The sequence below is a fragment of the Cornus florida genome, unplaced genomic scaffold (assembly GCF_030987335.1).
Source record: "Cornus florida cultivar Cherokee Brave unplaced genomic scaffold, ASM3098733v1 CherokeeBrave_3.0.0_Hap2_Chr03, whole genome shotgun sequence".
Taxonomy (NCBI): Eukaryota; Viridiplantae; Streptophyta; class Magnoliopsida; order Cornales; family Cornaceae; genus Cornus; species Cornus florida.
In genome coordinates this window covers 9,052,599-9,080,511 of record NW_026775573.1, presented here as the reverse complement: position 1 = coordinate 9,080,511, position 27,913 = coordinate 9,052,599, and the positions used below count along the sequence as shown (strand labels likewise).

Here is a 27,913-nt window from a genome sequence, read left to right as displayed (position 1 = left end):
TGACTTATTCATATGTTTTATATGAACTTATATATATATATATATATATATATATATATATAAGCACTTGTGATCTGAAAGAGATATACATCATCAATAAACTTGAACTTTTATTTTTATTTTTTTATATATATTACAGTTAATAATTTGTGCAGTGCAGTGCATGTGTGACGAGAGAGTCGATCTATATGTCCCGCGGTAAATTCTCTAAATCTGTATGCCGGGTCGTAGATTATTAATTGTTTTAAGAAGGCCATGGGTATCACTGACCTCCTATCTTTCTGTATTACCCTAAAAGGAGGAAGCAAATTTATCATGACATCAATCTTATTTTTTCTTTTTCTTTTTTCCTGGGTTTTGTTAATTTCATATTATCAAATTTTGAGACACAAAATGTTCAAAAATAGGTGGCACCCATGATCTTGTTGTCCTTGTTAAAGTTCTAGATAAAAAAATAAACTGGTCAAAATGTGCAGAAATTCCCTGAAGTTCAAGTAAATAAAAAAAAACTTCTACATTTTTGCAAATTGAGCAAATAAGGGCATTTTTATAATTTGACATAATGAAATTATTAAAATACTCTTATGATAAACAATACTGTAAAAAAGAATAAATAAGAGGTTATTAAGGGTAGTTTGAAATTTTTATTAAAAAAAAAAAAAAAATTGATCAAAATTGATGGTCAACAAATATTAGAAGGCAATTTGCACAAGAAGTTATATATACACTAGTAAAAATAAAAATAAAAACAATAAATAAATTTGCACATTTTTTATATCACAAGGTGGGGTTTCTTGCATTTTAGCCCTTACATGACACTTGATCTAGAATACCATTATTTTATGCATACATGTGTATATAACACTTAGATCTAGAATACAATTAATTTATATATATAATACGTGATCCATGATTTAGAATACCATTATTTTTAGGGTAAAATACAAAAAAAAAAAAAAAAAAAAAAAAAAAAAAAAAAAAAAAAAATCTTAAATTATTGAGATTTTGCAACTAATTTTTGAACTACAAAAAATCTCCCTCAACTGTGATTTTATTGTAAGAAATCCACTAAACTATTAATTTGTTGTAGGTGACTTGATAAAAAATATTAAAGATAAATTTATCCTTATTTAAAACTAAATCGTGCCATTGATAATTTCATAAACCAATTAAAAAAAATAAAAAATAAAAAATAAAAAACGGTGATGTTGTCTGTCTCCTCTTTCCTACTCTATCTGTTTTCCATTTTCTCTCTCTCCTGGCATCCACATAATCCTGTAGCACCCGAACACCACTGATGTTACCAATCCTTCCCCATCCAAAGCCCACTCCTCCGACGATTCCTCCCCCAGAAACCTACTTCCTTCCCCATCCGAAGCCCTCTCCTCCGACGCCTACAGCCTCTCCGTCCTCTTCTCCGCCCTGCGCCGCCGCAAAACCCCCCAACTCCCCCACATCTCCGGCGCTTCCACCGACTCGGGTACTTCATCGATCTCAGCCTCGGCACCCTTCCCCAGTGCCTTCTCCTCGTGGCCGACACCCGCAGCAACTTCTTCTGAGTCAGCCACTGTGACAACCACCACCGGGATCGTCTTTCCTCGCCCACCACTCCACCACATTCTCTCCCCACCACTACACATTCGCACCCACAAACCCACCAAATACCTTTTAATTTAGACACCCAAATTTTCCAAATTTGTGACCTAATAATTTTGAGAGAGATGGGACGAGACGACTAGTCAACATCCACTGCGACGTGGACGCGGCGACGCCGCAAGTGGATTTTGCGTTCCCTTCTCTCCTCTGCAACTCCAAACCCCAGCTCTAACTTTTACTCCTTAGACCAATTATTTTAATGGCACCCATGGATCCTTACTTGTTCACAGATGGACTCACCCACTTTATATGCAGTTGATTGTAACGATTTAATCTTGGATTTTTGTTGTTGTTGGAGAAATTAAAGATCAAGAAGCATCAATGGATTCATTTGGGTCCTGTTTGAATCTATACAAGAACATGACTGATATATATATATATATATATATATATATATATAAACAGAAGAAGGGAGAGAGGAGATGAGAGCTATGTTTTGGTGAGTTAGTTTTTTTTTTTTTTTCTTCCTCCATTCAACAGTACAAAGGGTGTGTTTGGGTGTTTAAAAGGGGTGCGGATTTAATAGTTAAAATAAAAGGCATTAGTGTCTTTTCAAGGTCATGGCATTAATTATGATCATTAAAATTAGGCAAAAAAAGCATAAAAACCCTCCCTCAAGTATTAGGAATTAGCATTTTACTCCTCTGAACTACAAAATCGAGCAAGTCAATCCCTCAACTATCAGAAATGATCAGTTTGACCCCTTGGCAGTCATTTTGGCAACAGATGGAGCGCGTGAGTTTACTTTCTAATATAATTCCATAATTACCCTTGCAATGTGACGGTTGTAGCACTGTCTGTAAATTGAGCCTAAAATTTCTTCTTCCGTCTCCAACTGCAACTGCTCCCCTCTCCAAGTGCAGGAAAAAAAAAAACTTCATCAAAGTTGAAGAAGTTAAAGTCAGATGGTGTATAATATATATATGTGTGTGTGTGTGTGTGTGTGTGTGTGTGTATTTCTGTACTTTATATATATCTATATTATCATATATAATATATACGTATATATATGTATTTTTGTACTTTATATATATATATATATATTATTAAGAAGAACAGCAAGTTGGACACCGGATCAACCCGTTCTCATTGCACTCCAGGCATCTCTTCAACTAGTCTTCGTCTTCGTCGTAAACTTTTCTACTTCCACTACAATTCGAGCACGGAATGAACTTGGCATCCCCACAGCCCTTCCAGACAAACCCAAGTTCTTGAATCGAAAGCCCACTGAGAATTTTGGCCAATTCACCAACCTCATGAAGTTGTTTGATCACATCAGCACCTCAATGTACTTCCGTCGGACGAACACTTGTGGCAAAGTCACATTCTTTTTGCCCAGAACACTCTGCAATTCTTTCCTATAAGCTGAATCCATGGAAATGTCACAGTCGTCGACGAAAACCCTAAATCCCCTCAATATCATCCTCACAGCATAACAATCCTCATATGTCCTCCGAATTCCCCTCCAAACTGGTGAAATAGACGACAATTCGATCTTCAGTACCCGGCAATCGAATTAGAGGGTTGGTCATGAACAAAGAAACCCTAGAATCGAATTCGATCGATTTGGTGGGTTTCAATTTGGTAGGCGATTGTAATTGCGATTGCAATTCATCCAGAACTGATGTTAGGGATTTGGTGGATTCGAATATGCTGCAGAGCTTTTTCACCTTTCCCTTGATTGAATTCCCAGCAGAGAAGACCGATCCGTATAATTGCTTGAGGGTATTGATGGTATTTCACAATTTTAATTTTATTTGCTTTTTTTTAAATGTTAATAATAGGCATTTTTGTAAATGTACAATGCTGGTACCGGAAATGAGCCAGAAAGGACAGACAGGGGTGAAACTGATCATTTCTGATAGTTGAGGAATTGACTTGCTTAATTTTGTAGTTCAGGAGGGTAAAATGCTGATTCCTAATACTTGAGGGGAGTTTTATGCTTTTTTGCCTTAAAATTATAGTGTATGTCACGTGACAATCACATGATCACTTTAAGGGTGAGATCTGACTGGAATAGTGACGAATATGGCCGGAGCAGTGACGGATGGGACTATTTGCAACAAAAATGCATAATTCAGGAGTTAATTGCAACTTTAATAGTTCAGTGAATTAATTGTTGATTCCATAATAGTTAAGGGTTTTTTTTTTACATTTTACCCTTATTTTTATACCAGAAAGGGGGAAAATTACTAGTATAATATCATAAAAAATAAAATAAATAAATAAAAAGGGGCAGGGCGCGGCCTAACACTCGACCTAAAATACAATTATTTTATAGAGTAGTGTATATATAACAATTCTATGACCAAGCAGCTGCACACGTCTTGACATGAATATTTAAATATGAACACCTCTTTGCAACTTTCTCATATTAATTTAAATATCCATTATTGTCTTAACACCATATCTATAGAAATACACTCACCCTTCATGCAATCAACATCAACATCTTCACTTGCATATATAGAAGAATCCATGGAAGTCTCAACCACAGAAAAATCCATTGATGGAGATTACAATTGGGCAAAAGAAGTGAACGAATTCGACGAAACAAAAGCTGGAGTTAAAGGACTCGTGGATGCTGGCATTGTCAACATCCCCAGGTTCTTCATCAACCCTCCAGAGAAACTTCAAAACTCATCAAACACCACACACCAAATCCCCATTATAGACCTCAGAGGGTTTGAAGATGATGGCCAACATCGACACAAGATTTTCAATGAAATCCGTGAAGCATCAGAAACATGGGGGTTCTTTCAACTTGTCAATCATGGAGTACCAGATAGTGTAATGGATGGGATGATAGAAGGTACACGAAGATTCCATGAGCAACCTGGAGAGACAAAGATGGAGTTTTATAGCCGTGATCGAACACAAAGTGTGTGTGAGATATTACAGCAATGAATTTCTCCATGAATCCAAAGCTGCTGCAAATTGGAGGGATTCATTAAATTTTATTATCAAAGATGATATGGTGAACCCGAATGTGTTACCTTCAGTCTTCAGGTATCATACATTGCAAAGTTCTTTTTTTAAAAAAAAATAAATAAATATTGTTTGTCAAAGCGTATCTACGAGGGAGCACTTTCTGTTTCTCGTATATTTTGCATATGCAAGTCCACTGCTGCCGATTGTATCATAATTTTGAAACACTTGTTTAATACTAGGTAGAAATTCTAGGACACATGTATTAAAATGTAACTTCTCTAAATTAAAAATCAGAGTACAATTGTTAGGAGAAGCATACCAAAGGTTCTAAATACTTCAACGTTCTTCTTCTTCAAAAATTAAAAAAAATAAAATTGAATAAGAAAGATAAAGGAAGATATGGGTTATGACGACATATATCGTATGAAATTTAGTAAAAGTTTATGTTTGTAACTAAATTTTTTTCCCAAAAATTTTGTATCTATGTTTTGCATGAGCTTTTTGTAAGGAAAAGTTAATAATTAATACACGCACAAACATATACATAATGTGATTATCAATTAGTGTTTTTGATTTATATAATTTTATATGTATTTGAAATTTATACGAAGATAACTAGCCAAAAACTGAAATTAGTTTTTTTCACACATAAAACTTTTAAACGTGTTGTTTAATAAGTATACAAAATTGACGGAAAAATATGAACTTTTATAACAGAGACGACATGTTTTCATTGCAACCCTAATTCCGTTTTGAGCAAATCAGTATATTACGTGCATATTATGTAATTTATGTGGGTAATAAAAATCTTACAGACTTTTTAGCTTTACTTTTGAAGTCCAATCTTTGAAACTAAAATGTAAGTTCATTACTGTATTGTGGTAGGCCTCAGTAACATATTAGCATTACTGCATTTGTATTTACAATAATATACACATATATATTGTATCAATCATGAAGATATATATATATATATATATATATATATGGACAAAAATACCTTTTTAAGCTTTGTAAGGTCATAATTGAATTTTATGTAAATTTTAAGCATGGTATCAAAAGAGTGTCAAATTTTATAAGAGGTTTGTGTTCTTCGAACCTAAACTAGAGGGGAGGTCAGTGTCATTTTTTAAATTAGAGGTGTCATTTTTTAAACTAGAGATGAGATCCCTATTATTTAGGCATTCAACGGGGAGGTAAATGTAAATATCTTTTTATTTTATTATTGATATTTCATGAAGGTAATAAATATATCGGTAAATTACACCGACCTTCCCTGATGTATGTCCAATTAGTATTGAATGTCTTTCTAGTCATTTCATCAATATACGTTGACCTCCCCCCTTACTTGCCAAAATACACTTGCCTCTCTTAAGATTTTTATGTAAATAACAAACACTTTCATCAATGACGAAAAATGCTGATGTCAGTAATTTTGTAACTTTCAAATTTGAATTCTACCCTTGGAAAACACATTTATTGCAATAAAATATACTAGTAATATATATAAGGACAAAAACATAATTACAATCCCGACAAGTATGATTGGGGAGGTCAATATAATTTGACAAATAAGAGATGTCAGTGTATATTGACAAAACTTCAAAGAAGGTCAGCATAATTTGATAAATAAGAGGAGAGGTCGGTGTATATTGCTGAAACTACAGGAGAGGTTAGTGTAATTTGACAAATAAGAGATGTCAGTGTATATTGACAAAACTTCAGAGAAGGTCAGCATAATTTGACAAATAAGAGGAGAGGTCAGTGTATATTGATGAAACTACAGGAGAGGTTAGTGTAATTTGACAAATAAGAGGGGAGGTCAGTGTATATTGACGAAACTGCAAGAGAAGTCAGTATAATTTAGCAAATAAAAGGGGAGATCAATGTATATTGAAGAAACCTCAAAGGAGGTCAATGTAATTTACCCTAATTATATATATCTTTCTCAATGTAGAATCAAAGTACTGAATAAAAAAATAAAAAAATAAAAGATTATTTACTTGGATTGTATTTTTCTCATTTTCTGAAATATAATTTTTCCTAATAAATATATAACGACTAATAATTACGAAGGAAGAATATATTACAATTTATATCAGCACACACTCCATTAATTTATTAGTGTTCCAGGTGAAGTCCACAAATAGTTAATTTTGTTTCTGCAGAAAAGAAGTGGAAGAGTACATGAAATGCATAATCAAACTGAAGGAGCAACTATGTGAACTACTATCAGAAGCTCTAGGACTGAGCAGCGACCATTTGGTAAGCACAGAGTGCATGAAGACTACAATATTTGTGTGCCACTATTACCCATTTTGCCCACAGCCTGAGCTGACTAAACGCTTGAGCCAACACACATGCCTGACTTTTCTAACTATTCTCCTTCAAGACACCATTTTTGTCCTTCAAATTCTTCATCAAGATCATTGGGTTGATGTCCACCCTGTCCCAGGAGCTCTTCTAGTAAACATTGGGGATTTTATGCAGGTATAAATCAATGAATTACTTGTTCATTAGTCATGCAATATCCTTAAAACATTTACATACACGGGACGGGGTTCAAGTCTTGTATAACAAAATGGGTCGCCTAAATAAATCTTATTTCTCTATCTAAGGAATAGACGTCAGTCAAAAATCACATTTTATATTACTAAATCTACCCACGTTAACTTTGATCTCTCTTTCCCGGAGATGTATACAATGCATATGCATTACTATTATTATACATACCCCAATTTTTCTTTATCGTTTTTTTTGTTTGATATTTCTCTTCCTTTTGATTTTCTACATGTGAAGCTTATCACCAACAATAAGTTCAAAAGTGTGGAGCACAGAGTACTGACTCGTTCAGTTGGACCAAGGATATCAACTGCATGTTTCTTCTCTCCCAGCTCTAAGAATATATCTAAGCAGTATGGACCTATAAAGGAACTTGTATCGGACAACAATCCACCTATATACAAGCAAGTTCCGTTCACGGATTTAGCCGCCGTGAGGATTGGACAGAATTCCTCAGTTCTTCCTCTCTTCAAGCTATGATGAGCAAATTGCTAGTAGTAACAGAGACTAGACTGCACAATAAATGGATTTGCTTAATTTTACTGTTGATCGAATCTGTAATCAATCTGTAATAAGTTCTCTAGTAACAAAATATCTGTGAAGATTAATATTCTGTGTTGTTAGGGACTTTGGTTGTCAAGGTTAAGCATTGGTGAAGATCTTTTTACAGATTAAGAACCTGTTTGTTACAGTACAATCTTCCTCTCCATTCATCTTACACTAGCAATAAATCAAGCAAAATAAACTGGCCTTAATTAGATATTAGAACTAATATATTATTATTTAAAACAAAAGAAACAACATGCAAGCCATGCCATATGTTTGTTGATCTATGATTGTCATGGAATATAAAACTGGGCTTCAGATGTTAGAATCACTATAAACACAGTCACTGTAGCTTGACAAAGAAAAAAAAACAGAGAATCATAATCTTCTCAATACGCATAAAAGCAATAATTAGCCAGCGTTTTACCTCCAACCAGACAGCAAATCCAGAGCTTCAGCCCATAATTGCAACGTTACCCAAAGAGTGCAACTGGAGTTTTCAACGACCAAATTTGCAGAAGACCAGAAGAAATTGAAATGAACCCAGAATACTAGCACAACTGATAAGAGAGCCCATCCATTGACCACCCACGAAGCCGATCTATAATGTTCCTTTTCAGTCTTCTGATGTTCTTATGCCATACTTGTACAACGGTATTGTATACGGTGCCAACTCGTGATGGAGGCTGCAGAACTCCACTGAATGAAACTCCTTTGGATCATGCCCTTGCATGTACCTTTTGTCTCCCTTGTATATTCTATCCCATCCATAGCTTTAAAACTCTATCTTTACCACCGGATGCTACCTTCTCACCATCTGGACTCCAATCAACAGCAAAAACCTGGAAAAACCCAGTTGGAAAGAACACGGATAAATTAATCAAAATATTCTGAAAAAATATGTGTGAAGTGGCTTTTTTGGAGGGGTAAGTACCTCATCTGCATGACCTGGAAGATCTTGTTTCAACTTCTGCGTCCGGATATCCCAAACCTGGAAAGCAGAACGAGTTCAAATTTAAAGACAACTACATGTCCTTTAATGAGATTAAGGCATATTTGCAATAAGTTGATGAATAATGACCACTTGATCGACCATAAAAGGCTTCAAACACGAATCTCCAGATAAAATTTTTTTGATACTATCATACTGCACAGAAGTTAGGTGAGGACTCCATAATTGTTTAAGTTACTGCCTAATCAAGAGAAGAAACCAAGTGATATCCAAGAAATATAAAGGCAAATATTAGACCTTCCCAGTGTTTGGATTGGGGGTTTGGACTTCTGAGATGTGAAAGAGAAAAAATACCCCCGCACCTAGGGGTGCAACTCGAGCGAGTTGAAAAACCAATCGAGGCTCATCCTAACATATAAAACCTTCAACCCAAGCCCACCCCCCAGTCAAAGCCCAACCTACGTTCAACTTTTGACTCAGGTTGAGCTCCGGTTGTAGAAGTTAGGCTGAAAATTGGTTCACCTTTGGATTAACATCAATTACGTTACTCCTACTTATAAAAGATTATAAAAACTGAATATAAAATGTAAATATATAAAATATTATAAACGATTTCTCAAGTTCCAAACTCCAAAGAATTAGTATACAATAAATCAAGATTCAAAAATAATAATGATGAACTGACAAAAAAAAAAAGTTGATTACGATTATATTATATATTTAAAGACTATAAATGTATAACAAAAAATCATGTTCAGGTTGGACTCAGGATGACAAAACCTCAACCCAAGCCCAACCCAAAATAAGTTTGGGTTAAAGTTTTTCAGTCCAACCTTAATTGTACAAATCATTGTCCAATCCAGTGATAAGAATCGGGTTGGGCTTGGGTTAGTCCACTTAAGTTATACCCCGACCCAAATTTCGTTAGGACTAAGAGGAAACCCACTTAACATTTCCTTTCATAAGTGAGAAATAATGGTCAAAGGATTTGGAAGTTAGTGACAAGAATTTTGCCTCCTGTTTCTATAACAACTGATCTCCATGGGGCCCCTTCTTGTCACATAAAATGTCATTTCTTTCCTCTCTTCTATTTTCCCCCATAAAATGGAGTTACCACTATCCTATTCTTTCCTGTACCTAGTTATCCAAACAAGAAATAACTCTTCTCTCTTAACTGATGGAAAAACTTCATAAATGGGTGTGCCCTTGACCAATACAAATTCAAACTGCACAATTTTCGATAATACAAGGGTGTCCCCAGCCCATTTCAAGTCAAATCTGACCTACAAATGCATACAATCTCTACAATTTATATAAGCCGTGTAAGCTTGGGAAGAGCTGAACACAACATGTCTGGTTCCTAGGCCATAGCCACAGCCAACTCAACCATGCAAGTTAGTGATGAATGCAACTTTTTTACCAAAATTTAGTTACAGGTCCTATAAATGCGCGAAGAAATTTCAATTCCATGTTCTCAATGCTCAAAATGAGGTCCACTTTGTTGTTCTATGTAGCACTTAAGATAGGTGTGTTAACATGACATCTATGGGGTCATTAGGGCTGTCATAAAAATATTACTTGCATTTCTTTTTATCATCATTTTTTGTGATTACTCAAATAAATAGCTATATCTATTGCTTCCATAAACGGCGATTGCCTGGTGCTGTGGCAAAATGGGCTGTAAAATATGAGAATGTAGTTCCAATTCTGAGAGTAGCCACTTTGTCCAAATAATTAATACTAGAGTTTAGGTCTATGTCTAATCTGCCCCTCCCAGCCACTTATTAACAGGGACCACTACGTAATGACCCTTTTTTATTATTTCTATAATGCCTCAAAGGTTAACTTGTGCCCTCAAATGCTATGGCGTAAAACAAAGAATGATTCATCAGCAATGGGAGTCATGGGGCACATAGAACCACAACAAATGCAAGCTCTAGAAAATACCTTCAGTGTCGAGTCTTTGCTCCCACTTAAAAGCAATCTACTGTCAGCAGACCAGCTGCACACAACATGAAATACAATGATTAGCTATAGAAATAGAACAAACATGAACAATAACACAACCATGGTAGAAAAAATTCAAACCTTATCTGATAGACAGGGCCTACATGGCCCCGGAAAGCGACAAGAAATTTTCCTGTGATACCATTCCATAGCTTGACTGACTTGTCAAATGAAGCACTTGCCACCCATTGTCCATCAGGAGAGAAGTAAACATGGTTCACAAGCTGGAAGAAAGTAACAAGTTTAAGTCTCACCAGCTGAGCTTCAAGAAAGAATGCAGTAGATACAAATGACATTTACTTGGAATATATGTGTCTATACAACATTATAACTACATGCGTAGTATAACTGAACTTGATTTATGGTAAAAACTTTCCAGTACAAGATCATTACTCAATATTTTGGATGAGGGAAATTTTTTTGCACAACCAGGTAATGCTTGGATGATGCTTTCTATAAAACAGGATAGACAAATACCTGCCATAACATCCCTCTCTCAACCAATTTTTAAACATAATGCAATTCAAGTAAATAGGAAACCAAAATCCTTCCTTGAAGTGGTGAAATAACCGCAGAATGTACTATGGTTATACAACTTAGTCTGTTCCAGTGTTAGGCTTCAAGGCGCACCAGGGCGCTAGAAGTCCTTTGGAGCCTAGGCGCACGGCAAGGTGCACGCCTGAGTGAAGTGAGGCGCACAATTGAAATTTTAAACTACCACAATAGCATTCATACCTCACAAATAATATCAATATTCTAAAAATTAATATCAAATATAAAAAAGTATATCCATCAATTATATAAGCATTCAAGAACCATAAAACAAAGCACAAATTTGTTTTCTTGAATGGCAAAACAGAGCACAAAAAGAAATAAATCTATTAAAAAACTGTTAACAATAAAAGGGAAAAATAGAGCCAAAAAAAAGAGACGCAAACACAAAAGAAGTAGATGAAGAGAGAGAAGTAGATGAGAAGAGAGAGAGAGTGTTAAAGAAGAAAAAGGAGAAAAAATAAAGCCTCAAAAAAAAAAAAAAAAAAATGAGAGAGAAGAGAACTAGACTGAGAGAGAGAAGTAAACAAAGATGAGAAGGGAGGAGTAGAGAAGAAAAGAGGGAGAAAAGAAGAAGAAGAAGAAAGACCTGACATGGCTTTGTCGTAGGTCTCACAGTCTCACTCTTTCTATGTTCGATCTTGGATTTCTTATTTGTTTATTCTTTTGAACAAAAGTTCCTTCTCTCATATGCTTAGGCTTTCTTATTTGTTAATTAAGTTGGTAAAAGTACCCTTTTTGGCTTAAGAGATAGAATAATCATTTTAAAAAAAAAAAAAATAGCAAGGCGTGCCTGACAAATAGGACGAGGCGCAACCGAGGTGCGTGCCTAGTAAACATCAGTGAGCCTGGGATGACAACAGGCGCTAGACCTGCGCCTCGAGCCTAGACGTGCCTAGGTGCGCCTTTAACAACACTGGTCTGTTCAATGGATGAGATGAAGACCAAATTAACCATAGATGTTTTCTGTTACACCTAATAAAGTGAGAACTGAATGGATGGAGAGACAAACTATTTCTCACTACATTGCAAGATTTAGCATTAAAAGAAGCTACATAAAGAGCAGTGGTTTCATCTCGTTAGCAAAGATGTTTTAATCAATTCTTTTTCCAGGATGAAAAAGGTTGATTTCTAAACATTAGCAATATATTTTCTTCTAATTCCTGTTCACTTTCTACATTCAAAGATTTTTATCCCGTTTCCTAGATAGCGTTTTCTTTCTATTATTTTTTTTTTTTTTTTTTTTGTTATTGGCTTCCTGCAGATAGGATTATCTCAAAGGCCAAATTCCCAAGCTTGCCTTGTTGCCTACCACAAGAAGGCTTATACTAGCGAGAGGCTAAGCACAATGCATGCAAAGTTATTGTTTGTTCTCAGTAAAAGCAATGATAAAACTATTAACCATCTCTTTAAGGGATCATAAGACTATTAATCATCGCTTGGTTTACCACCCATGTTCAAATGCTTTGTGGCAAGGACAGTTTGAATTGGCTGGATTTTGTGGGGTTGCTCCATAAGTATAGGAAATACATTTTTGAGATCCATTTTGGAACTTTTGGTAACTCTCTCAAGGCAAAAGAGCTAGGATTAACAGCTATAAATTGGGTGCTTTGGCAAAAGAAACACAGAAATCTTTGAATACAAGCATTCTCAAGAAGAGGATATGCGGGTTGCGCCTCTGTCACAAAAGCCTTTAGGAGTTGCTTTAATTCTAGCTCCTATTTGAAGCCTATCAAAGTTGCCCTTTCACACTTGGTTAGGAGAATGAAGTTCAACTTCGACCAAGTGTGCAGGGAAATCTAGGAATGTTGGGGGATAGAAGACTTTCCAAGCGTTGCAACGGAAATATTACTTTGGCCTTTTCTAAATCGGCTGGCTTTGGGCTTGCTATTACATATTAAAGGGACTTAGGGGCCTCTCCAAGGTGTCACATCACTGCATGGTTGAGGTGGATTCAGATATCAATGCTGGTTGGGTAGCTTTATGCCTTTATACTTTGGCCTCATGACACTATGGCATTGGTTGATAACAATGTGGATACATCCTCCACCTTACACATGGAAACAGAGTGGGTCCTTTGATCAGAAAATGAGGCTAATTGTTTGACAGAGGAAGGATATTGCAATATCATCTTCTAGAATTACATTGTAACCCTCCTTGAGTTTATTGACAGGGTGCATATTTTATTTTTATTTTTATTGATAAGTTTATTGACTGGGAACATATTATACAATGTTAGGAGGCCTTTTCTTGTACTTTGTATGTCAGCTTCTGGATTCTGGGAGTAGTTTCTCTACCTTCTTGTTTTCAGCATATTTCCCTATTTCTATAAAGATTGGTTTCTAATAATAAAAAAAAAAAGAATATAGCTGCGGAATTCTTAAAAGAAGATAACAAAATGGTGGTTACTATTATTAAAAGAGGAGAAAAGCAAAAAGTAACGTTGTACTTCCAATGAACAAAGATAGACAACTGTTTTGCAACTAGAAACAGAAAACGGCATAACAATTAAATACTTGTACCTGTTGATGGCCTGTCATTCGAGTTTTGGGGTGTTTGCTGACAGTAGGTTCCCAGAGGAACATGGTGAAATCATCAGAACCAGAAACCAATCTTTCAGGGGCATCACCTTTCATTTTGTTGTACCTTTGCAGAGCTACCTGAAGCAGCAACAAAAAGGATACATAATCAGTTTTGTTAAAAAATAAAAAATTTAAAAAAAAAAGGGAAGGAAGAAAATAGAGCACAAAGGAAACCTAAAACAGAATGTGATAAAAAATGGATAATGACAATTAGTATCATTGATTCCACAATTTGTCCATTAACTAAAAAAAATGTTATATTGGAATTAATTATGTAAAAGAATTGAACTAAATGCAATTTACGCATGTTGAGCTCTTGATATGCAATGGCCTTTTCTTTCATTCCTGCCATCTAAACTTCCCTATTCTATTAGATTATTTATCCATTATCTTTATATTTTGTTCTATGAAATGAAACTAGTGGAACATCCAAGCAGAACTAGTTCTGAATTGGTATGTCTAGAAAATTGAAATAGCAGTGTTAGATATGTTGGAATTTACGTATCAAAACATGGATCAATATTCATCACAAGGACTTCATACTTCTGCTAAACAGAAAATTACCATAGTAGGCTTGAACTTAGACCATGAACATCAGGTGCTGTTTGACAAAATTTGAAATTGAGACTCAAAATTTTAAGAAATTTTAAGTGCTAAACATAAATCATATTCAGGAGAAAAGTTATAAATCATGAATTTCTTTGATAGTTGTTTGAATTTAAGTGTTCAATAGTAAGTGAAGGTCCCATCACTTAAAATTTTATCCCATTTTTAGTGAAAGTTATTCTTTTAAGTGTTATCCAAATTGAGTTAAACACACTTTATTCTTTGACACTTGAGTGCTCAATTGAGTTATCAACAACACCTAATCGCTTGGGAATCCACCAGACATAACTGGGCTATAAGGCTCCTGGTTGTCTATGAAAGTTCAGGAACTTAAGGATTTGATGCATGGTATTACTACAGGTTGGACGTGACTACTACTGTTCAAAACTATAAAGAAGAGAAAACTAATTTTATATATTGGGCAAACTTGTACAAAATTTCAGCAGAATCAATTAAGTACTCATACTATGAAGTTTTTCCACTAAAAATTTAATATGTTTATAGTTCAAATTATAAATGTTAGATTAAATGTATTTGAGATGTGATTCCCAGTAGAATTTAATTTATGAACAATATCATGAGCTGCAAATCATTTTTTTTTTTTTTATTAGCAATATTTCATTAAAAGGCGACCAAGAGGGGAGTGCTCTGAAGGGACATGAGTTGCAAATCATGAAACTGTATTATCTAGTGAAACTCCAATAAAAATAATGCCGGTACAAGTGTAACAACGCTGCAGAATAAAAATTAAGAAACAGATCCAAGAGTACAAATCATTTCTTAAAACTCGAGGACAGGTTAAGAACTCCCAAAAAACCTTAAAGATGTTTGCAAAAAATAAAATAAATAATAATAATAATAACATGATAAAAGCACATTCCTTCATAAAAACAAAGGTGATTGCAAAGATCACACACAGTAAATGCATGTTCTCCCCTAGAAACATAATAAATACCAAGAGTCTATTCACCTTTCTCACGAAATGGCTTAAAACTGAACATTAGACCTCCTCCGAGAATAGAAAACCCTAGATCTAGTTAGTTTGACTTTGTAACTGACATCCTTTTTCAATGTCTCTCAATGTTGCAGTGCTATGTTTGCAGAAAAGGTAAAAATAATTATAACAACAATTTTCCATCCATCTAATATCTCAATCTTCTGAACAGTTTGACATATCAGTTAAGAGAATCATGGTGTTCCAGTTCATAATAGAGGTGCCCTCCCAGGGAGCATAACACCCTAGGGCTAATTAATTTGGTGTATTACATTTTTTAGAATCCTCCCTAAAGATATCTGCTATCTTAAAAATAATATCCAAACTCAATTTTAATGAACCCAGAGAAATTGCTTATGCAGGAACAGCACTTACTGAAGTTCTAAATAGTTGCAATACTAGTAACTCGTAAACTGCAGTACTCGCAGATATCTTTAGGAAGGATTCTAAAAAATGCCACACACCAAAAGCGAGGATTTCTCACAAACAAAAGAGGATGATAAAAAATAAAAATAAAAAATCCTGGAAAAATAAATCAAAATTCTTCTCTTGTTATTTTGAACATGGATTTCACTTACTGAAGTTCTATAAAACAAAGTTACAAAGGAAATTACACTTGTATTAATTTAGTACGAATATGCTACCGGCTATCTTGAAAATAATATCCAACTCAATTTTAATGAACGCGGAGAATTGAGAAACTGAGATAATCCGCTCAATTGCATAAAAATTCAGAAAATAATGCTCTATTTCTGATCTGGAGAACGGAAAGATAAATGCACTAGTGAATAAGTCTATGTAGAAGGTAGGTGGAGTATTAGTACCACTCAGTAGATTAGAAATAATTTTTTTTTATTGATGGCTGATCATATATACAGAAATGGTGTGGCAAGGTTCATTTTTCAGAACCCAAAAGTAGATTGATAGCACATAAATGAAGGTGTTGATGATTATCTTAAATCAATAAATATATTTAAATGCACAAGTATACGGGGGAAACGGCATGACAATACAAGGCAATGTGGCAAATCCAAAATTTACTCACAAGAGACTAGAATCACAAGGCTTTGTTCAACAATTAAAATGAAAAAAGGTTACCTGCTTCATTTCCTCTGGAGATGAATATTGTTTACCGGTGTGATCAAAAGCTCCAGTCCGAAGAACATATTCAGTGCTCAATGCCAGGGAATTAACCCAATGCCCATGGCCCTAAATGCAACATAGAATATGGAGGGGGAAGAAAAAGAAACAAGAAAGAAGAAAAGGTCAGCAAGTTGAATAGTAAAGAAACAAATGACTTAATTATCAAAGTTAAAGCACAGGAACAAAAAACCATTCACCATCTCAAGTCTACAAATACGTTGAAAATGTGATGGGCATATTTTCCCCAAGAAGAAGCTCAAAAGGAAAAGCTGGATAACCAATATATTATCAATTGAACAGAGAAGACAGAGATGGGGGGAGAGAGAATATGCAATAACATATAACACAGTATGTTCTATGCCTAGATCTACAAGAGGGTTGATTGAGGCTTGGAGAGGTTGCCCTGTGGCGACTCACAGTCAGGATGCGTGGAGGGCTACACCGCTTTGTGTATGGTGGTGCATTTGGCTTGAAAGGAATAGGAGATATTTTGAAGGAAAGGCGATGTCGATTTCGGTGCTTAAATTCTCGATTATTTCCACTATTTTTTGTTGGGTTTTAGGGAGAGATCATAGATCTTTGGAGGAAATTGTTGATTTTTTGGCCTCTTTGAAGGATTGAGTGGCTTTTTGTATTGTTCTTGGGTTCCGCTCCCCCTTGGAGTGTTTTTTTTATAAAATTTTTTATTTATCAAAAAAAAAAAAAAAAAAAATATAACACAGTATGTTCATCTTTGGCCACTGCAATCATTTGCGCAACCTAAATGTTAATAGATATTGCACTCTGGCAACATTATTATCCGCCGAACCTTGAACTTAAAGGATGCAATACATATCCAAGTGACAATAAAACTGGCAAAATCAAAGATGACAAACATTTGACAAGAGGTGTTCGGATATTTCATTAATTATATCAGTTGGTTATGCTTTATGTAATAATGTAAAAAGAAAATATTTTGCTTCTTATTTGACAAAATATAGCAAAATTCAAACAAAGATCACAGACATTCTATAGCCACAGGGAGAAAAAGGCAAAGGAAATGACAATAAATTCTTCAGATTCAACTTAAAATTGACAGAGTGAATAGCAATCCAGTTATATATCCCTTTAACTGCAGAAATAGGCTTGGCTAGATTCAAGTCCATAAAAACTCCCTCGACCAAATGATGCAAAACTTAATAATGTGGCAGTCGCAAATTGTTAAGAGAATTTAAATATTTAAGTTAAACCCTCTCTAATAGTTGAAGCTTTTAGAGTACATGGTTGTTAACATGGTATCAGAGCCAAAAGGACTCGAGTTCAAACCTCACCATCACCCTGATGATTAAAATTGAAACACATGTTGGACCCAAAAAGAGGCTACACGTGAGGGGACATGTTAGACAATTTAAATATTTAAGTAATACCCTCTCAAATGGCATAAGCTTTTAGAGTAGATGGTTGTTAACATAAATAATTTATGTTGGAAAGTATACCTTTCCCACCTAGTTACATTCATTGATAATATACATAAAAATGCCTTGAAGATTGACATTGGTGGGCAAGATAGACCTTTAGGTGCTAATATATGAGGAGTTGGATGACATACCAATATATATGTATGTGTGATACCAACGAGGAGTAATATGTGCAAATGGAATGCAGACAAACCAACATGTCATGCAATTTAGTATTATAGAAAAAAAAAAATATGGGTATTGTGCAAATTTAATAGAGAGGGGGACAACTCAAGTGCTTATTCTGAAATTTTGGTCTTATTTCATAAAAAGGATGAGCAGATGAAGAGGTATGTTGCCATTTGTAGTTAGATGACAGTAGTGGGACATTTCCTCTTAACCAGTCAAGTCAGCAAAACCCTCTAAGGCCAAAACAAAAAAGCCAAGAACCTACAAATATTACTCATAGTGGTAACAATTAAATGAATAAACCAGTAACAAGCAAGTCTATGCAGACAAGTAAAAACAGAGTCCATTAGAACCATAAGTACCAAAATATGCAAGTACTTACCTTTAATTCACGAATTAACTTCCCCTGTGAAGTTTCCCAAACTTTTATTGTACAATCCTGAGATCTGCAGCACATGAGGAAGATATCATTATATCAATCTGGAAGATGCTAAAGATTTGCCAAGAACTGTGAGAAAATAAATTGTAGTTGACTTAAACTCTCTAAGAAAAAAGTTCGCAGGCATATAAAAAAATTTCATAGAAAAGATACAAGTACAATAAAAATAGGATCATATTGTACTCATCTATAAATCAGCGGCTGAATCACAAATATGGTGTTCTACTCTGAATTAAATTTGAATCAAAAGGGCAGCTATAGATAGTTGCCTTGATAGGACCACATACAAATGAAAAAAGAGGAAAGGAGGCTTGACATATGTTTTGACCCCTCCAGTAATTTTAAGCTTCTTGTTCCCCATTAAGAACGTATCAGTATCAGGACCATTTTTCAGGAAAAGTTTTTTCGAAAATTTCTTAGTAATGTATACTACATTTCTGCATGCATGGTCTTCAATGCTTGCTTATTTTGTTGTTCTCGTTCTGGTCCAACATAGCCTTTTGTACTTCCTCCTTTTTCTTTATTTGATCAGAATGTTGTCCTTCAATCATACTTCTCTTCACACAAAATGAATGAGTGTTTCGTAGTTTAAATTTCAGCAACAAACACATCAGCCAACCAAAAATTTTAGAAACAATTCCCTACCAAACCCACCCTTCCCAATTGCGATAAACTTGGACACGGGGCAATTTCCTCTGACTAATAGGCCAGCAGTCAATAGAATTACTAAAACAATGTACCAAAAAACATATTGGTTGGACCACCAAACAGCAATTTTGTAAATCATGCATCTATAAAAGGGAGCATGTAAAGAGAAATCAACTAGGCTTACAATTAGCTTTCAATTACAGAATGGAATACAAACAATATAAGGTCAAGGTACTGCAGTATGGGAAATGAAAATGAATATTCTGTGTATGTCATATTTCAGAGGAGAGAGAGATGTTTTAACATAAATTTCTGATCTGAATAAGACAGTGTAGTATCTGAAGTTTCAGATTCCATCAGAGATGTTAAGCCAATAATGGATTATAAAAAATAAAAAAATAAAAAATGATCAAAGATTGACGATGAATTCATGTTAATTATGACCAAAAATTTGGTTGAAAATGGAACATCATCTTTGCAAGTCTTGACATTCAAAAAAAAGGACAGATTTATCAAGTTCTTCAGGTAAAGCTTATAGATCTTTGTTGCAAGACAAGAAAATGAAAATATGTATATAAATATATGCTTCATTGAATTACATCGCTTCAATAGATTACGCTGCTTTTGAGAACTATAATTTAATAAAACAAGTATTCTTCGCAAAATTCAAAAGGCAATAGAATGTATACCCTGTATATATAACTCCCTCGCCACTCCATTTCACACAAGTTACTGCAAGTGTGTGGCCACTAAGACAAATAACGCATTTCCTCAATGAAATATCCCATATACGCGCATCACCATCTTTACTAGCACTTACAAAACGTCGACAGGGAGATTTGAGGTGTACTGGTTCCCAAGATATGCCAGTAATCCATTTCTTGTGACCCTGAAACATGGTAATTCCAACTATTAGTGCCTCAGGAATTGCTTTTAGACTTCTAAGAAGAAAAGCCATTCAAATATGAGGACTTTACAATGAGTGGGTTGCCTGATGGCTTCCCAGTCTGCGGGTCCCAGCATTGAAGTTCTCCAGCCTTACTTCCACTAGCAAGATGCTTACCATCTGGTGACCATGCAATACAAAGAACCCAATTCTTGTGCCCTGAAAGGATGACAAAATTAATCGCCTGTGTTGGTACCATTTCAACATTAACAGCAGCCATCCTCATGGCCATTCCCATAAAATCCTTAAGTAACAAAATCATTAGCAACCCTCATCTGAAGCAACAATCTGCCATAGACAATAGAACGTGTGTAACCACGTTCATTAGGTTCATTAAAGTATTGTACATTTCAACTATATTAGTTGCACAATTGAAAAGTTGTCAACCACAATCTGAGAAGACAATTCATCATACCAGAAGGGGAAAAAAGGACACTGACCATAAATCTTGGGAATATGCAACTTGTAACATTTGGTAAGATGTGTGCACACATGAATAGATGACTTGAGACCCTCTGCTGTTACAGCACCGTTCTGTAACAGCACAGGATCCTTACTCTGAAATGATAGGTGGAAATTTATGCAGTATGTGATAGCAGCAAAACAACTGAATGACTAAGAAATTACAAACCAAACCCCTGTTATGGGATTCATACCCCTGTTATGGGATTGATAGCAAACAAAGCCGAAAGAATACAGAAAAACTAGATATACATTCCCCTCCTCCAAGAACTAAAATATAACATAGGTTGGCTTTTGACCAAGAGCTTAAGATTCCATTGAAGCCAATAAACAAACAATCAGGGACATTACATAAGCACCATATTTTTATTCAGAATATCAGGAATAGAAAGGTAATGACACTAGCAGCAACATTTACATATTATCACCGTAGCATGCGATGGAATTACCCTGCTCTCTAGAATATCCTTCCTTTTTGTTTTTTAAGTCTATCTAACGTATCAGAAAAAGCAATTGAAGCAGTTATGCTTTCAGTAAAATGCAACACAATACAGGTGAGCTGTATGCATGTAGTTTTGCATTAAGTATTATAAAAGTCAATAACCATAATTCCCATAATCAAATGATAGAACAAATCCAACATTTTTGTTCCTAGTTGATATTCATAAAAATCCAGCATTTAGAAAGGGGGATATAACTCTCTTGGCATTTATTACACTCAATCTAAATCCATGTGGCATACAATCAGCATAAAGAGATGCAGCATAATATACATATTTATCAAAAAAATAAATATTATATACATTAGCCAATCCATAATCATCAGATGTTTGCAAAATTTAACAATCCTCCTTTGCAAAGGTTCTTCATCTACTTAGTTTTTGATGACTTTTTGGGTGGGCCATAATGCTGCAGTTATGTAGAGAGTAAACAGGGTAAGAAACTAATTAGCATCAAAGACCCTAACCTGTGCACGTGAACAGTGGTGTCTGGGTATTTAGGTCCCACAATCGAACAGTGGTATCTCCTGAACCAGTTGCTAACTGTCGGCCATCAGGACTAAAGGCAACTGAAAGTACAGCTTCTGTGTGACCTGCAGGGACAAAAGCATTAAACAGATTCAAAGTATGTTAAATCAATAACAATGTACATGTTAGTGATAGCTATATTACTTAATGAGTTGATGAGTAAAAATAAAGGGAGGGTTCCAGTTTGACTTCTTTGTGGTGGCAAGGTTGCCCATGGTGAGAGAAAATTTTGACGCAGCAGAGGAGTCAAAACTTATAAACATTTCTAATAGAACTTCTTCCTATCTAATTTTCCTGTATCACTTAATGAGTTGACGAGTATAAATAAAGGGAGGAATCCAGCTTGACTTCTTTGTGGTGGCAAGGTTGCCGATGGTGAGAGAAAATTTTGACGCAACAGAGGAACCAAAACTTAAAAACATTTCTAATAGAACTTCTTCCTATCTAACTTATCTAATTTTCCCAGGTATCATACTCTGTAAATTGTGAAATTACAAGGAGTTTGAATTTCCTTACAAGTTCCTTGTTCTTAACTTCTCTCTTTGAGAAGGGCCCCATCCACCTCCTAGCAATTAAAAGTTCACCATCTCATGATGAATGGAAGTCATTTTCTGTGTCTCCACAACAAACAAATTTATACAAAAGTTATCTCAATGATGCTTTATTGCACAAAATATAACCCACCAACAATACATCACACTCGAACCTTGATAAATGTTGACAAAATTCGTAGCTACTAAGTTCAGTTCCAACGATCACACTTAATAGTTGATGATCAATCACTTATATCCCGTTTTGACACCACATTTTCTTCGTGGACTTTTACATCAATGCAAGTCATCACCAATTCACCCAAGCATATCACCATTTTAGACAGATCCCAGATAGTTCATTTGAACAATAGTCTCTCTCTTAATGGTCCACTCTTTATACACACAAATCCCCATACAACACTTCACCAATTCATAAAAAGATTTGGATCCAAGATAATTATTTTAATTTTAAGATAATTATAATCTCTCTCTGGATTGGTCCACACTTTATAAATGCAAGTGTATAGAATATTAGCATGGGATCACCATCTTAATGCATAAATTGTATTTGGTTTCCTAAAATTGTACTTTACCACTTAACAAGTATCAGGATTTTATTGAAATATATTTCCACGGTGGGACAATAAAAATGAACATCCATTCAAAACCCAATATGAGCAAGACAATCTACAATGAAAATTTAAGAATTGCAAATGTTAAAAATTCGAAGATAATTAAATTTACAAGCTTACTGTCCTTTTCGAAAACATAGAAGGTGTCAAAGATACCAGCAAGTACAAGTTACTCTCTATACATCCATAGGAGGATAACCAAGCAAGTAATGACATGTCCCTTATGGATCCATCAATCAAATAATAACCTAAATCATAGGTTTGAAACAACTTCCAGGGGCTGATCTTCAGTTTATTTGTAGAAACTGGCTAAGTCGGGCAATCACGATAAAATCTATGGCATCCTTTGTTTGAGAACCAAAAAATAAAATTGGGGGATAGGAAACATGTTTAGTAATTGAATCAACAAAACATACACAATAGATCATGGCCACTTCAAGAACCACCGGTCCACCACAATAAGTGTCACTAAACAACTTTAAAATGGTCACACTTCATTGAAGCAATCTAATGTCATGGGGAAAAAAAAAATTGAATACCAATCAATCCAAGCCAACAAAATTAGCATTCCATGTTAAAGAAAAAAATAATAAAATAAGAGCAAGAAGTAAAAAGTTGAAAACAAATGGAAAGTATCTATTCACAAGATCATCCTTAGATTCACAATACGGAGAAAATCTAAATCCCATACCAGCAATTGTTGCAGAACAACGATTAACTGGACGGATGCGGAAAACTGCTTGCGGTTGATAAACTATTGTCAGTACCTTCTCAACAGAAACTGCAAAAATGTTCAACCAGAGCCTCATTATTCAACAAATCCGATGCCATGCTAAATTAGTTTTACCAATAGATCAAAAAGAGTAAGCTGGAATGCTGACATTAAGTTTGTTCCACTTCTGCTAACCTTTGTTTTTCTGTAAATATGATCCAAGTTGCACAATAAGCTCTTGATCTGATATGTAGAAAGCATAAGGCATCTTCTCTTCCTGAATAAACCAAAAACAAGTGCTTTATCACTAATTATTTAAATTTTTTGGTAATTTTATAACTGATTATCTTCATGGAAGTTAAGAACTTAAGACACAAGCATCTCTACTGTTACCGCAACTACAGCCCCAAAAATATAAAATAGGGCATGTTCAGATATCCCATGGAATTTGGTTTTTATCAAATATATATAATTAATTGTTATGGATTTCCACTTTCTATAAATAATGCATTCACAGTAATAAATTTTCAATAAATTGTGGCAAGGTATACATAATGGAATAATGCAAATTTCACAGATTATCCAAGGCTTCTAAGCATATCAAATTACAATGATTTTGTCACACCTTTCACAGATTATCAAAACGTATCAAATTATAATGATTCTGTCACACTTCTTTTCTCTCCATTTGATGAAAATAATAATAATAATAATAATGTATAAACTTGCAACCATAATCTAAATTCGAAATGGGAAAACCAATTGGCCAAATTTGTTGAGAACCAACTGGAGTGAAATTTTTCCATGAGTTAAAAAAAAAAAAAAAAAAACAAAGGATGTTTTGAATAAATTCAATATATAATGAGTATATATGTATATCAAGATTGAATGATTTTACAATTTGGATCAAAATATATTTGTGGTAAAGTTTTGTTGAAACTAAAACAAATAATTCCGGAAACCAAAATTTGGCAGAACATTATAAAATAAATAGAACAAGAAACTTGACTATTGTTGTTTGCCGTAAATACTTCATTTTTGTTATTGGGTCATTATTTAGCAATGGAATAAAGTTAAACAAAAAGAATCAAAACTATTTTTCACGCTTTTCTGATAAGAAAATAACAACGTTTGCTTCAAAAATAAAAAAATAAAAAATAGTGAAATTACGTTTGGAAGCATGAATTTGATGCTTTGAATTCTGAATTTAAAGTAAAAAGGTCAAACTTTAAACTAATTTTCGTCCAATTCTTTTAAAACACAACCAAATGAAAGAAACTAGATTTTGGACATTTATTGAAGCAAATTTGCGAAGCTTACATTATTGATAAGCTTATTGACCATTTGTTGAAGCTCTTTCGGTCCAAATTTTTGTGGAACGTACATAGGAGCTCCCAGTGCAGTCCCTTCTGGGTCCGTCAATAGACACATCACGTTGTTGTCCATTTCTCTCTGTTCTTCGACTTCCATTGTTGCCATAATCGTTTGGAGATTGAGGTTCAAGTATTTGAAGAATAGGATTTGGCCTCTGAAAGTGACTCCTGAAACGCCACCGTTCAATCGCAGCCTCTGCGAGAGTGGACGTGAAACGATTAGGGTTTTAGCTTTTTCGGCAAAAAGGGTTTTGAGAAGGTTGTCGTTGGTGGTGTATACGGAAACGACAAAGAGAAATTATTAGATGGGTCTACCCATAGGCTGCAACTTGGCCGGGTTAACCCAGTCCAACTCAAGCCCAACCCGAAATTTTGAAATTTGGACTTTAGATTCACAAATCGGGTTCATGTTCGGATTGGACTTAGGCTCAACCGAACCCAACCCGAAACCCCACTTTTTTTTTTCCTTTCTTTTTTTTTTTTTTTTTCCTTTCTCTCACCTCTCGCTTCTTTCTCTCTCTCTCTCTTCTTTCTCACAGAACCCAAATGACCACCGGCATATCATTTCTCTCTCCTCCCTCTCTCTTCTTTCTCACATATCGGCATATCATTTCAGAATATCAATAATTGATTTAGAAAAAAAAGTTTTGAACTTCTGATTCTTGAGATTTTGTAGTTTGCAGTTGGGGAGGGAGGGAGGGAGAGAGAGAGAGAGAGAGGGCAAGTTCAGAGAGAATAGAGATGGAGGCGATAGAGGAGGCTGAAATGATTTGCCCTAAAAATATTTTGTTTTTTTATAATAATATAATCAAATATATATAAGGAAAAATTACATATAAATGGAGTCAAAGTTCCATATTTACTTAGAGACTGAGTCAAAGTTTCATATTTCTCTAAAATGAATTGTTGAGGTGGCACATGGTTTTTTACTGTTTAGAAAATTGTGGTGCCTAAAATACCCTTTCCTAATAAAAAAGTAGTACCTTCAGTTCAAAAAAGTAGTACCTTCGGAGAAAAAGTAGTACCTTTGCGGGTGTTTAAAAAATATGGTACCTGGACGCCAAAAAGTAGTACCTTCAGTTCAAAAAAGTAGTACCTTCGAAGAAAAAATAGTACTTTCGCGGAAGGGTATTTTAGACACCACAATTTATAAACAGTAAAAAAACATGTGCCACCTCAGCAATCCATTTTAGAGAAATATGAAACTTTGACTCAGCCTCTAAGTAAATATGGAACTTTGACTCCATTTATATGTAATTTTCCCTATATATAAAACATATAAAATAATATATTATATATATATACACAATATATATATATTTCTGAAAAAAAAAAATAATAATAAATTCAACCCGTAAACCCGACCCAACCAGCCCGAAGGGACTGCACTGGGTCTACTTCACTTTTAATTTATTTAAATATTTAACAATTAAAACACTTTTTAATTCATTTGGCAGTAATATTGTTTAAAACATTTGTATTATTAATTTTACAATAAAAGTGGTCGAAATGTATGAAACTGATATTCGGCTCCACATTTAACCTCAAGGGCTCCACTTTTAAATTTTAGTAATTAAAATAATATAATTACCCGTTGTTTCTTACATTAAGCCAATACTCCTTTTTTCCATGGTCTTCTCATTTGAACTGAAAAATTTACCAATGTTTAGAATTAGGCTTTTTAAATTTGTCACATCAGCATTTTTTAATAATCACGATAACATTTTTCATAACCACATCAGCATTTTAGAGTTTTCAAATTTTTGTTATTGCATATAATGCATTTTCGTTCTCAAAAAATTTTAATATTTTTCTAAATTTTTAATAAATTGTATTTTTAACTTTTTCCTAACGACTATATCATATAAAAATTTTAAACAATACAATATTTATTATGAATTATAAAAATCAAAACAATACAATACCATATGATGTAGTAGAAATACTTAAAAAAAGTAAGTTTTTTTTTTTTTAAAAAAAAAGCACTTTTCTCTAATTTTATTTTTTTACTTTTTGGTCCAAAAAAGCTTTTAAGGCACTGTTTGTGACAGCCAAACAGTGCCTTAACCGCTCCTTGGTTCAATTATTTTGAGAAAAAATAATAAATAAATAAATAAAGACCAAAATAACTCAAAAACCTAATTTTTTGGTATTATTTCAGCCAAATATACCCTTAAAATTCAAAATTTGGACTAAACAGTAACTTGGGCCAGAATTTAAAAAAAGAAAAAGAAAATATAGGCAGGCCCGCATGGCAAGTCAGCGCTCACTAACAGGGTTGCCATTTTTCTCCTATTAACCCAAATTTAACGATTCACAATGAAGCAGTTGGGTAGCCAAAATGAGCCCAAATCACGACAGCGGGCCCGAGTTGGAACTTGAAGCTGCTCTTAATGGGCAACCATCACAAAGCATGTGGATGTATAAATTAAATTTTTTAGTAACATGTGAAAATTAAATCAAGTATACAAAAACACTTGTGGATGGAACTTCAGGACAAAAATCTCATAGCTTTCAACAGTTGATTGGGACAAAGAAAAAACAAGTGGTTTGAAGTAATTATGTCTGAGAATGGATGTTAATGGAATTATAAGTGATTTTGTGGATAATAATTATTTGGTCTTTTAGACCATCTGTATACAAATCTTTTATCAGTTGGTACTTGGAAGGAGATGTCATAATCCTTTCCCTTCCTTTTGTTTCGTGTACTCATCTCTTACTTTATTTCATCTTCCTTCTCAATCAATTATACAACTACCAAATTCATATTGATTTTATACAGCATCTCACCAAACATATACAGAAAATCAATGGACTGAAAAAGAGAGATGAGAAAGAAATTGACCACTCCAGGAGACCCAAGACCATTGAATTGATTATCGGAATTTTTTCGTCAACTATGAAAAAATACATTACGTTAATTGTTGGCAAAGCAAGCATTATTTGAAGCTAAGCCTAAAAGAAAATTGATCACTTTGACAATC

General features: G+C 34.3%; 3 protein-coding genes across 3 annotated transcripts; 1 reads left to right on the top strand and 2 right to left on the bottom strand.

The window, feature by feature from the left end:
• Positions 1 to 2,657: 2,657 nt before the first annotated feature.
• LOC132301067 (uncharacterized protein At3g28850) lies at positions 2,658 to 4,136 on the bottom strand. Its single transcript, XM_059798356.1, is given in 4 exon segments — positions 2,658 to 2,941; positions 2,944 to 3,121; positions 3,123 to 3,374; positions 4,062 to 4,136. Coding segments are annotated over 4 exon segments (744 nt in total). The 3' UTR covers positions 2,658 to 2,702.
• On the top strand, positions 4,135 to 7,629 carry LOC132301066 (1-aminocyclopropane-1-carboxylate oxidase homolog 1-like). The gene is made up of 4 exons (XM_059798355.1): positions 4,135 to 4,468; positions 4,584 to 4,665; positions 6,756 to 7,077; positions 7,387 to 7,629. Exons 1-4 carry the CDS (start codon positions 4,135 to 4,137, stop codon positions 7,627 to 7,629), a joined length of 981 nt encoding a protein of 326 aa, XP_059654338.1.
• A 275-nt stretch (positions 7,630 to 7,904) lies between these two features.
• Positions 7,905 to 25,386, bottom strand: LOC132299357 (notchless protein homolog). Its single transcript, XM_059795903.1, has 13 exons — positions 24,877 to 25,386; positions 23,752 to 23,833; positions 23,536 to 23,625; positions 21,619 to 21,744; positions 20,221 to 20,348; positions 19,933 to 20,132; positions 18,539 to 18,602; positions 16,487 to 16,597; positions 13,729 to 13,866; positions 10,736 to 10,878; positions 10,595 to 10,649; positions 8,630 to 8,686; positions 7,905 to 8,537 (listed from the first exon to the last, which is right to left on the bottom strand). The coding sequence occupies exons 1-13, from the start codon at positions 25,033 to 25,035 to the stop codon at positions 8,454 to 8,456; spliced, it is 1,437 nt and encodes a 478-aa protein (XP_059651886.1). The 5' UTR covers positions 25,036 to 25,386; the 3' UTR covers positions 7,905 to 8,453.
• Between the last annotated feature and the right edge of the window lie 2,527 nt (positions 25,387 to 27,913).